At 38.5% G+C, this 13755-nt stretch overlaps 1 protein-coding gene across 2 annotated transcripts in view; it reads left to right on the top strand.

The window, feature by feature from the left end:
* Window positions 1–13755, top strand: part of LOC114130906 (zinc finger protein castor homolog 1-like) — an 84877-nt gene that overhangs the window by 18952 nt on the left and 52170 nt on the right. For both annotated transcript variants that reach the window (XM_050202985.1, XM_050202986.1), the window contains exon 2: window positions 9202–10095. In XM_050202985.1, coding sequence (XP_050058942.1) covers window positions 9207–10095 — 889 coding nt within the window. In that variant the 5' untranslated portion in view covers window positions 9202–9206. The remainder of the gene's footprint in view (window positions 1–9201; window positions 10096–13755) is intronic.

Raw genomic sequence — 13755 nt, forward strand, 5'->3', positions numbered from 1 at the left:
ATCATTTATACTTATCTAATGGGGGAAACGCCGTTCGGGTGACATGTCCTACGCGCAGTGGCGATGGCGGCAGAGGATTATGGGAGCGTTGACCATGATGATGATGATGATGATCAATATGTTTGGGAAAAATTGGAGGAAGGCTGAAAACAAAAGGAAACTTAAAACGGGTTCGTGATTCCAAAATGGCGACCGTACGGTCGACTTATGCAAATATTAATAACGGACGATGGGAACTTTATATATGTATATTTATCGGGGAAAAAAAGTAAAAAAAAGAATGTAAGGGTTACCGACAAACAAACACAATAGCAATAATAAAATATATAGAAGGGGTATATATATTTTTTTTAATACTCTTTGAGAACTCGTTACGTGCTAGGGGTACTCACTTCTGTGTGTGTGTTTGCATATGAATAGGAGTTCAATTTTTTATTTTTTATTTTTTTTTTTAATTCTTCCCTACAGTAAAACAGCTAGACGGGGAAAGGCGTACGCGGGCGGGGTACGCGTCGTAAATACTAATATTCGATATGAGTCATTATTTTTAATGAAAAGCGCCGTAAAGCCCGGTGTCAATTTTAGAAGCACGAAACGCTTGCGCGTGAGTCATCGAAAAGGAAAAAATGCATATTCCACACAAAAAAATATAATATACGTATACAGTGGAAATTATACGGGTCGGCCGAAATTCGTTTTTTCCCCCGTTTGAACACAATAATATTTAAACGGTCGTCTAATGAATCCTCGTCGAATATTATATACCCTTGAAGCTAATTAGATTCCATTATATAATCTCTATCACCGCCGCTGCGCTGCGGCACTGGATACATCGTGCATGCACTAATTCTCCGGGCCCGTTGAGGTCGTTCTTATTGGCTCGTTAATCATATTTTAATTAAAAATAAAAATAAAAAATTAAGAGAGAAAAAATATTATTATACATAATATATTATATTATATATATATACATACGTTGCACACTACACGTTCACTGGCGTATATGATGCGTATAAACTCGGGTAAAATACGAAAAAGAATACACAGAGCTGGGTTTGTTTAAACGATATTACGGTGGGCCGGCAGACCGTGTTTTTTGAGGTCATTTATCATTTCGTATGAGACGATAGCCGGCAGACACACTCCTTCATCGTATTTATTTATTTATTTTTTCTCCGTACGTTCGTTCTCCGCGTCTCCTCATATCCTCTTTTAACTAACCGGGGGAATCTTAATTATTTTGGTTTTTTTGACAAAAACAAAGATTTATTATTGTTCTTTTGTTCGCAGACGTCGTCAAATATGACGGGAATTTAATTACATCTGTATAATAATAATAATAATAATAAAGTGTATAAAAACGGTTAGATCTTTGTTCTAAACGTCGTCGTCGTTGTCGGATGGGTATCATAATATTATATATTAGATGATGTCTTTCGTTTTCTTTCGGACTACTAACGGACAGTGATGACGAGGTAGCTATATTTATATACAATAAACATCGTAGGTTTTCCTGTGTTGCGTGACGTCCATTATAACACACACATATATATATATAATTTTCTAGATATTTGCGAGTTTTAATGACTGCGAAACGTGTATATCCTTATATGTTATCATTAATAAATGTGTTGAATTCGTCACTTTATTGTTTTTAGATTTCTTTTGATCGTTTCGTGCTGTCGTACATATACGTTAAAACTTAAAACCCGCGGGATTTCGATCCAAGGTTATACTAATATCAATACGCTTGTATAGATAATTATTGCCGAATAATGTATTCAACAAGTAAACGGAGCAACAATAATTTTTAAAAAATCTCTATACCTTCAGGATTTGAAATAATAATAAAATACATTACAGCATTCATAATAATATTATTCGAAGTCGAAATAGGTCTTGCGCAGAGGCTGCTGTAGTCTCGCAATCGTTATACAAATATATATAGTATACAGTTCCACAGACCTTGCCCGATTTTTATTTCGGGGGAACTCATTATTATTATTATTCCAATTTACAATAAACATATATATACAAACAAATGCCATCGGCAGTGACGTGTCGTTTCGCGAATAATTTTTGTCTTCTATAATATAGTTACGCATTATACGCGGCGGCGCACACTGCAGTGTATATATGCACGGTATTGAGTGTAACGTTGCACAATACTGTGGACGCGAACAATGCGATTTACATACATTTGCGTGCAAATCCGAAACCCCGCAAAGACCACATAATATTATAATATTAAAATATATATATATATCAGAGTATCGGACGCGATTCGACTTTTTTTTTTATCAACACATATACATGCGCGTGAACACGTAATGTACTCAATTCACTTGTATGTACGCGTAAATTATTATATCATATCATACCTTTAGATATATTATTATAATACAGTATAGGTATGCGCGAGAATCCGTCATCAAATAATACACGCAAACGACTACAATAGTATGTAGTCGACTAGCCGGATAACGATCGCCGTTTTATTAGGTACGTTTAGTCGTGAAAGCTGCATTGAGTATATTTAGGTATATACCGTTGTGATATACATAATAAAATAGTATATTTATTATTATAAGCGACACTGAAATTTAGAACGTTCTCCGCGGTGTGATTTCGATTAAATTCACGAGGTATTACCTTATTTATTATAGTAGCGGTAAATGATTCGACCGACCGATATTATGTGTTAACAACGATTACTATTTTTATACCTAAAAAAAAAAAAAATTGCATTTCTAAAATAATAATTAAAGTCGAGTGGTGTTCGCCAACGTGACTGTCACGACAACGCGCGAATAACGCTATTTAAAAAAAACCACCTAACGCACAATAATATTATGATATTATATACTTATTATACTCATACCAGCTATATATAATATAAGTATATTTATGTGCAGTGGGCAGGTAAATTCTTTTTTTCGCGACTGCAGTGTATAACAACTTGTGTGTATGTACCTATATATTATAATGTGTACACAGACTTTACTCCAAACGGGTGATCATAATATATTATACACGTTATATATATAAACTTGACCAATGTCGTCGCACTGCTGTTGCAGAAAATTGATTTAGCCAGCCAAAATTATTAACACACCGTCGCAACGTAATAAATTATGTAAAGGATTATAACGTAAACCAGCGCTCGGTACAGATACATTATTTACAGTTACTTATACTCGGAAGACGTCATGTAGGTATAAAATGTCGGGTATATAACTACTAAATATGTTTAAAATATCAAATTCTGTATGATCTCAACTAATCCATAATTTTTTCTTTAGTTTGTATGACACCGACCATAAACTCATTCGCCAACAATATACACTCCATATAATTTCGTTTAACAAAATGTTTTAGTGTCGTAAATGTAATTTTTCTCCGCACACAGTACCCCGCATATGTATACATAGGCTGCCGGGTGTAATTACCTCACAACATTTACATTGTTCAATGTAATTTTAACGTGAATTATCCGACTGAATACAATATTATGTAAATATTTGGCCCGGGAGTATGCTCAATATAATACGCCGACAGACGTAGTATAGACTTTGTGCGAATTGGATTTGATATAATATATGTGTGTGTGCGATATTTGCGTTATAACACACGCATTATTATACGTTAATACATCGCCCACGCGACCAACACGAATAAATAATTTTATACGATTTCGCAAACGATTGTATACATTTTCATACGCATAAATGTATAATAAATAGGTATAAAACGCGTATCGGAAACTTGTTATTATTTTATTTTTCCGATTCGCGGGGCCGGACACCCGGGGTAAACTACACACACCGTATTCTATTACACGTATATACACATTATTATATTATTATATTGTGTATGCGTCGAACAACAGAATAATAATAAAAAAAACCAAATCATAACTATTACTATATACGCACATATTATTATACGATATACTGCAGGTATATATAATATTATATCGTACTGGTACAAAAGAATAACACGCGATAACACGACATAATGTATAACATATATACACTATATATATATATATATATACGTAGAGGTACACGCGTATTGTAAAAGCGGCGTCAGACTGCAACAACCGGAAGATTGCGGCGTGACCAATCGGCCGCACGTTTGACTCGCTGGCGCCCGAACCTACCGACGATGGACCTACATAACCGCGTATTTTCGTATTACCGTCGTCGTCGTCGTCGGTATATTATACCTATACCTACATCGTTGTGAGCCTATACTACACGGCGTTGTTGTTGCTGCTGTTCATAAATATAATAATATTTATATTATATAGATATATATAGAAAAGTTGGCTCACGCTCTTTATTTAAATATATAAATTACGATTATTATTACAACGATGATGTACGGGGCGGGCACAGTTTACAGGAGGCGCTCGCATAATACCACGCCGCGTCGACTTCATGTACCGTCGTTAATGTCTCCGATAAATGTAATCGATATAATACATCTACGAGTATAATAATATATATCGTTATTATACGCGTATTGCCATCGTCGTTTGGGTCAACACCTTCTCGTCGTGTCCGGTCGAGTACCTGCCTGTTATTATATAGTTGTTATAAGTAGGTACATATCATTAAAAACAAATTTTCTAAAATGATCGCGTAAAAAGTCAATTTGCTCGTACATTGATCGTATTATAAGTAACTGAGTGTACGTGCGTATCGCTATGTTTCACACGTGAGATATTGTGTATTTGCGTCGCGCGCTCAATCTGACCGTCCGTTCTATGTACTTGCAACTATCATTATACAAATAGGTTTTAAGCACACGAAATGCGTATTTGTCTATTTAATACAGAAAGATCATATTGTTATTATGTCGCATAGATGTGCGCATCTTGTTGTAACTATATTATATCGACTTTTATTGTGAGAAAGAGTCCACTTCATCATCGTCCGCCACTTCTTCCCCTCATGTCTGGTTATTGTTATACGTTTTTTGTGTATAAATATAAAATGACCTTTACGCCAGGTTGTAAAAGCTCAATTTCACAACAATACTATTATTTTTTATTAGCCCCTGCAGGACGTAAATGAACGTTGCCAAAACCTCTATCGATTCGATTCATTTATACGCATCACAAAAGCACCGGTATTTTTCATGATTTTATGTAATATAATTACATAACGGTATAATACATCTATAAAAAACTAATGCTAAGTAGAGCCAATTCTAGTTTTTACATTTTCAGCGCTGTAATAACTATGTTTTTATTCAAAAATTTTACAGTTTTTTTCTGATTTTTAACTATTATGATTTATGATGCATTTTTTTATTATTTTAACTTTGTTCATGTATAAAAGTGGCCTAACTTTTTTTTTTAATTGGATATAAATAAAATAACTTATTTTTTAAAAACTTTGTAAATAGACTGTATAGATAATAGATATTCTTATATTAGTATCTCTTATCCATATAGCCTTGTGTCTCGACCAATACTCCCAGCTAGTAAGCACAAATCAGTTAGGAATGCGTCCTCAACTTGAATCCCACAACAAATGTGACGATAACACCAGACTGCAACAAGGACAGGAGCGAGCGCAAGAAGGGCGATTGGAAATTCCAGTAAAACACAATGAGACATTGTGGGAACGGGCACAAAAGGACGTCCTTCAGTCGCGATGTCTTGTGTGTGTATAAATGTATAATAGTCCTAGTCTATAGGTGTCTATAATACACGTATAATGTTTATGTGTAAGCCTGCGATAGCGGACAATAATGTTTTTTACGAGAAAAAAAATAACAGAAAAGGGAAACACGTTTTTCAAAATCTTATTGCGTACTATATTGTGCAATTAATACAGTCGTTTACTCCGTAACTCACTGCAATATGTATAGGTAACTTACCACTGCAGCCGTCTACTTTTGAAATCGCTTGCAGCTGCCGAAAATCTTGTCGATCTAAAAAAAAAAAACATACCCTCATAAAACAAATACAATAATAATAATTATAATTCTATCCTTTTGCCGATCGGCCCATCGGAAAATCAATAATTATTTTAATAAAATATCATAGTCTACCGTTTTCTATATTGTATCTAATCGTTTTGTATTTCACCTGATCGGATTATTGCTATACATTATAATTTTTTCTTCGAAATGCAAAGCACTATATTACATTTTATACGGTCTACAGGAGCCGTGTCATTTACAACCAGGGGAACCACACCTGTATATTATCGGTAACCAGGTGTCAGCGCATTTTTTTTTTTTTTTTGTTATAATATGTATAAGTATATGTGTAATTTTTTTTTTTGTTTTGTTTCCGGCAACCCGATTTTATTATTCGAGTGCAAAAAGGTTAGCTGAAACCCAACTCCTATTGTTTTTGGAATAATTTAAAATGAAAAACATCGATCACTACAAAAGTCAGACTGCTCAGTCTGACGACCTATAACGTTTGTCGGGCGAGACACCGCCAACATTTCAGTATATATATAATATACTGCAGTCATATGGTTATAGGTTATTAAACCACGCAATAACATTACACTGGTTCCACGCGAAATTTACCCTTTATTCCGCATTATGTAACATAAAACATAATATACGACCACCACCGGATCGTCTGTTTTGCATCTGTTTATGGTTTTTATTATTTTTTCTGTTTATATTGATCGCCGTCGCCCGAAAAGCGAATTATTAAGTGGTTATCCCTGGCAGCGATATTGAATTGCAACCGGGAGGGTACGAAACCGATCCAAAATAAAGACACCGCGACGATATGCCGTGTGGATACGGTTCATTGATTTGCGGGGCACGTTTTATTTCTATTTTTTTTTTTCATTTTTTGCAGTCCGACCTACACTTGAACGAATATAGTACCTATATATATTTGGGGACCGGCATATACTGCACGAACAGCTCGTGTGTGACTAATGATTTCGGGGGCTTTCCTTCCGCGCTCCCGTCGAAACGCACCTGATCATTGTCAACCCCTCGTCGACTTCGGTTTGACCTTTGCGATTTATTGTAAAATTATTTTTTTTTTTTGCTTTCAAACAATTTTTTGGATTTAAGCTCATATTTATAAGTTTGATTACGTCCGCGCGCCAGTCATTATAATTATATACTCGCGCCCAATAAATGCGTAATACACGACGCAACCTATCCGTATATATCTACGTCTATTGCTTTCACTCCGTCTAGACCGTTTTGAAAATCGATTATGGTGGACGTATAATACGCGTATTATAATATATAGAAATCAGATTTTAATGTACGGTATTTTTTTTCTGCAGTTTTAGAAACGAAATCCGTTTAGTGAACGACACGAGAATATTAATTAACGGCGCTGTGTATCAGGTCCTGTTTTGTCTTATTTGGTGAATTCCGGTCCATAAAAATTAATAGCCGCCGGACTTATAGCGGGGAAAAAATAGTAGTCGGTGTTATAGCAGGTGCCGTTTTTTTACAATTATCAATAGTTTTTTTACACGCATTCCGAATGCACTAGATTCTGCGTATTTATTACGTATATGTCTATGGGTACATTATATATAATAAACAAACTGCAGTATACTATATGTTTAACATTCACCGTGCGTCTGGTACATGGGTCCCTCGATGTCACTGCGTCATAATTGTATTTCCTGCGTTCCATCGCGGTGGTGTCGTCCGCAGTAATTTCCGCCGCGTATTGTAAAAAAATTTAGGTATACAGACATTTGATTCGAAAATGTCACTTCCAGTGACTTCCCGAGTTCATATATACTCATTTTTAAAAACGTCAGATTTTATTTTTCTGTCCGGTCGATGGTATAATTTGAGTTCTCGTATAATTGTCTCGTCTGTATATTATGATGGCGAACGTACCTGTATAATACATATTGTAGGATAGCCCGCAGTATAGCGATTCTTTTATTCCAACACCATCGATACTAATATACTTAGGCCTACTGTATCGAGACTTTCGATTTATTGCTTTACGTGCGCGAAATACGAGGACGGTGGCGACCGCAGTCGTGTTATAGGTATAGCATGATATTATAGAAAAAAAAAAATTGGAAAACCGAAAAGTGTCATATTATATATTATTATAAGACCCGCGCACGCGCACTCGTCCATCTCGAGTTCTCCCACGTCCATATACATACGTGTCCCATTATATCATACATTATATTTATATGTATAATAAAATATTATCCTTTTGTGGGCATCGCGTATAATAATATACTATACACGCGTCGCGCAGTCACCGTGAAAAGGACACGCGGGAACCGATGGCCGGAAGCAATACGTCTATATAATATTATGTATTAATAGGATATTATTATATATTATACACAGGTGCCTCCCGTGTCCGTCGGATGTATATCACTATACCTATATATATATGACTACTGTATTCCGAGAAAACTGTATATAATATATTATATTCACGCCTAGGCGCCGGGCGCAACGTCGACGACGACGACACCGAAGCGTTATTATTATTATTGTCGTCGCGGTAAATTATAATATTTATAGCGTACGCTAGTCTGGTCCTCGTGATTTATATATATTTATATATTGTGTTATTATTGTGGGTGTCCGAGTCATTGTATTAAACCGATCTTATAGTCGCGTATTATTGTGTCGATACGTCTCTCCGGGGCGATCAACGCCACCATCGTATTCGTTGTAAACAACGTCACCGACGATGGATTCCAATCGACCGTGTGTCTTATAATTAATTCAGTAATAATACAATATTAATCGTCAACGTACGTACCTTATATTTGAGTTGAACTCGAAATCTGTGCTCGATTTTTCGTAATTTGAAACAATTTTCGTGCTCGTCAAACAAAACTACGTATAAACATTTTTAATTATGACGTTCTGTGAAAAAAAAAGTGATTATGGCTGGGTATTTGAGCGGGAATTTATTAGAATTGAGGTTAATTATAGTCGTCGATAACCAATAACCATACGGTCATGGATAAATAAACATCAATAATTATTATTCTTTTCCATCAGCTCGACTCGAAATTCTCGAAAACCTTATCGTACGGTTTTGTCTCTCGTAACCACCCCGCTTTCCCCTACACAATAAATTAACCGTATTTGACACAGCTGTTTTTTTTTTTTTGTTTTACTTTTTAAAATTACAATATTATAATATCGCACCTGCGCAGTTTTACATAATATTAATCGTGTGCGTAATATGGATTACAGGTTGAATGGTGACAATGGCCGATACGGGATTGTTGGCTGCACCGGCGGCGGCGGCAGCCCGGCACAGCAAAGTGCAAACGCCGCCGCTGGGCGTGTTCTCGTCGGCCGAGGACACGGATTCGGAGGCGGAAGCCGACCGGACCCGCGACGAGGAAGACGACGACGACGACCACCAGCAGCAACACAACCACCGTCTCCACAACCAGCAGCAGCAGCGCCAGCACCAGCAACAGCAACACCGCCGCCGACAGCGTCAGCTGCAGCAGCAGCAACAGCAACAGCAGCCGGTGTGCCTGGCGGCCCGGTCCAACGCGTCCGCCGCCGCCGTCATCAGTCACAACATCAACAACAACAACAACAACATCAACAACAATCACAGCAGCACGCGGAACAAGCGGAAAAACTTTCAGCCGCGCAACATCAGCTACACGCAGGACGCGGCCGAGGACGGCGGCGACGGGGGCGCCGGCGGTGACTCGGCCGCGGCCGGCGGCGACTCCTCGACCGCGGCCGCGGTGCTCGACCTGAGCGCGTGCACCGGATCTACCGTGGCCAAGCGGCCGCGCGTCGACGACGGTTCGGCGCCGATGGACCTCACGTGCGCCGTGCCGCAGCCGGCCAATCAGCTTCCGCCGGCGGCGGGAGCGGTGCCGGCCGACAAGCGCCCGTCCACCGTCGCCGCGGCGGCCGCGGTCGCCGCCCACGGAGTTCAGCACCTGCTGGCGGCCGCGGCCGCGGCGGCTGGCCACCACGGGCACCATCAGCCGCACGACGCCACTGACTTGAAGGAGTACGCTCAGAACACGGTCCGCGAGCTGCTGGAAATCTACGGGCTCAACACGGACGTGGCAGACGCCATCACCAACAACGTGCCGATGGTCAACTTCTCTACCGGTAAGTCCAAAGTAGTCACCGTATTATATTATATGTACACGGGATATAACGATAGCTTCGAAAAAAGATATTATCGGGTTGAGGGATGAGTTGAAGAGGTGACGTTATAAGTCGTTTAACTCCATTTATCAATGTTGTTTTTGATATCATAAATAGGTAGTCTAAAAGGGAGCAGAAAAACCAACTCGCGGTATTAGTAGTTAAGGATTGATGACGTTTCGACTATAATAGGTAGTCAAAAAAGTCTAATCGCCGTGTAAAGGGTACGACTACTTACCAATACGATATATGTATTGTGACGGCGATCCTAACGAGATGTTTACATAACGCGCTCGCGGTAGCCACGAATACTTTGGCCCGCGGACGTTTCGAATATTGAATTCGTGCGTCCGAACCGAACACGCGATCGATTATTAATAGCAACGGGTTATTATAATATATCGTGTGTTTGTATAATACGAATGTATTGTACGTCATATATAATATCCGCGTGTGTGTGTGTTCGTATGGATGCGCAGAAGACTGCCGAAGAATGATCGTGTACACGGGTACGAAAGAAGAGGTTCTCGCGGATAGTATAATATAATGTAAATCCGGATGCTTTGACGCAACCGTCCGTATTTATAGGTACCTATATATCGCGGTTTCAATTACGCACGAAAACGTGTTTCCCCGCAGAGTGGTCGTCCGATCAAGCGAGATGAATTGATTAATGTATACATATAAAAATATAAGACAATAATTAAAACGTCTCGAGGGGCCGGCCGATGTGTGCGCTCGCAACTGTATAATATATAATAATAATAACGCTGCGTGGACCGACACGTTGCGGAGTTGGGACCAGTTGGGAACAAAATATATATATTGAAAAATCGTAACTCGTTTGGACCAATTACTTACACGGGATAATTATCGTTTTTATTAGAGCTTATAATATCATTTAATTATTTTGTTATTATTATGTATACCTAGGTAGGTACCTCCTAATCCTATAATAGTTATAAATTATAAAACGTATTAACATAAACTACAAATTAGTATATTATAATTATTAGAAGGCATGACAATAAATTTAAAAAAACAATGCGCTTCATATTAGTATCTCGATTTTTTTATCTCGTATTTACGAGGTCGTGGTATGCGTGCACCATTATCTAAAGACTTTAAAAAGTCGTCTTATTTTGGAAACGACGAAAAATAAAAATCACACTGTCGCTCGATCATTTTTGATCGCGTTGTTATGTCTTTTAATCGATCTAAACAGGCCCTGCTCAGTAATAGTATCTTAACAAATGGTACGAATAACGTCAGAAGTCGACATTTTTTAACTAAAACCGTCGAAAACGAATTCCAACAGATGGAACACCCGTGGCGATCATACCCGCGGTTGTGTACTTATATATACATATAATGTATACATATTTTCTATTGTAGGTACATATAGACATATTACGCTTTGTTGTATACGAATTATCGCGTACTTATACACGAGGCGGTAGAGGCACAGGCGGGGAGGGATAGGTACTCGTGCGTATATTCTATCGACCTTGATGAATAATCTACTCTACGGGTACACCTATAGATCTATACGACGTCTAAATTTCAAATCATTTCGTTCGGTAATTTTTTCTCATTTCTTTTGGTTAATATTTTTTTTATTTTATTATTTTTATTATTCCATCGCCAGACTTGTTCACATACTGCCACCGCTGCCGCTGTTCTACACATCATCATCTCTCGCACACACACATACACACACACTCGGTCGCTCGCGCCCGTGTTGTAGTCGTGGCACCTGTAAATTTTGTAAGAATGTGTCGACTCACCTCAGCAATCATTATCCTCATCTCGGTCGTGGGAACGATTAATCAAACCTTCCTCCCCATCCCCACCACTTACACCCGTCCGCGTTCCGAATCACAGTCTTTATACGCTCGTTCGTACATATACTAGCTAGGCACCTATATATACATTACGCCCGATGACTTATACGCGAGCGGCGTTTTATGGAGATTTTTCTTTCTATATTTCGAATGACGCGTAATTAACAACGATATATTGTAGGTATACACGATATTATACACAATATTTTACACGCATATACGTTTCGAACGGGCCCTAACGTCATACGGCAGCATTCAGACGTCAATGGCGCGGATTTCGGAAACGCGTAGAGAATTATACACGATTTTAAACCATACGTATTATATCGTTTAGTATTCACGTAATATGTTATAAAATACTTACAAGAGTATTGTAGGTATAAATTGTTGTTTTGGGAAGCGAACGCATTATCGTTACTCGTCACCGTACACACCTATATATACATATAATGTATACTGTTCATGCATATACGACTAATGTACGCGTTTTATTGGTCATTAAAGATTCGCAGAAGGGGAAAAAAAGAGCTGTATTATAAGCCTGTGGAGTTTTTAACGGAAACAAAAAAATAAAATAAAACATAAGTCTAGTGAGACTTTATTTTAATGAAAAATAAAACGAGCGTTGTATACGCACACACACACAGGGTTGTAAAAACCGTCTGTCTTTGGGAGACGACGGCGGCGGCGGACGAACTCGTTCATTTTTTTTTTTTTTTTTATTTTTATGGTCATAATATTCTTTTTTTAGGCCGATACAAATCGTATGCTAACATCTGCAATAAATTATGGCCAATGTGTGCGCGCTGGCCTTAAAAACATGGAAAAAAACCAAGAAAATATTCCTATAGTGTTGGCGCGGCAATAGCGGCGACGGTGGTGGAGGCGGTGGTGGCGGCGGTGGCGGTATGACGTTGGAACGGGTCGGAGGGAAAAAATTTGCCGCAAAACCGTCTTGAGGGAACCGCCCGGCCATGTTGGCCCCGTTTTTATGACGCGATACGCGAAACTTTTACGATAGCTTTAACTGTCCCAGACGGACGGACGCGTTTTTCTATTATATTCCGGGGTGCGTTTTATTGACTATATTTTCTTCGCCGTTTTCCCTTCCCGCCACACGCCGCCGCGCCCTCACCCACTCACTCGATCGGTCTCACTCTGTCTTTCTCTGTCTTTCTTTCACTCTACCTACCTCTACAATACCTCGGCGGCTCTCTGTCTATCGCCCCGCACCACTATACTGCTGCACTATCCCCGTTGTACGATTTTTAATTGTTCGAAAAATATCGTTATCCGTATACGAACCACCACCCCGAGCGATTTTTTTTTTTTTTTGTTTCCCTGCAGCACACCCCATTGCTGTCGGTTTTATCGTCACCCATTGTCGGGGAAACGAGTCGTTTTCATAAAAAAAATAAATAAAGTAAAAAACAATAAAAGTCGTCTCCGATCGACGTCCAATCGTACCGTCTGCATAACATAATATTATATCATCATCACGTATACGTTTTGACCGAGTACTTATGTACTATGTTGTATCTACATAATAAAATGTACGTGTAAAAGTGTAATTATAACGCTATCATCATGACTCACGCCACTAGAATTTCGATATTTCACCATACCCGCAGTGGTAAAAGCAAACGAATCAAACGAACAAATACGACACGCGTATTATAGAAATACTCGAGTGTACTAGGCCAATACCAGAGCGTGCGAGAGGATTAACCTAAATATGCGTACAAACTACAAATGCGCTCTAGTATAATAATATAAT

Source organism: Aphis gossypii, chromosome 3 (assembly GCF_020184175.1).
Source record: "Aphis gossypii isolate Hap1 chromosome 3, ASM2018417v2, whole genome shotgun sequence".
In the NCBI taxonomy this organism is placed as follows: Eukaryota; Metazoa; Arthropoda; class Insecta; order Hemiptera; family Aphididae; genus Aphis; species Aphis gossypii.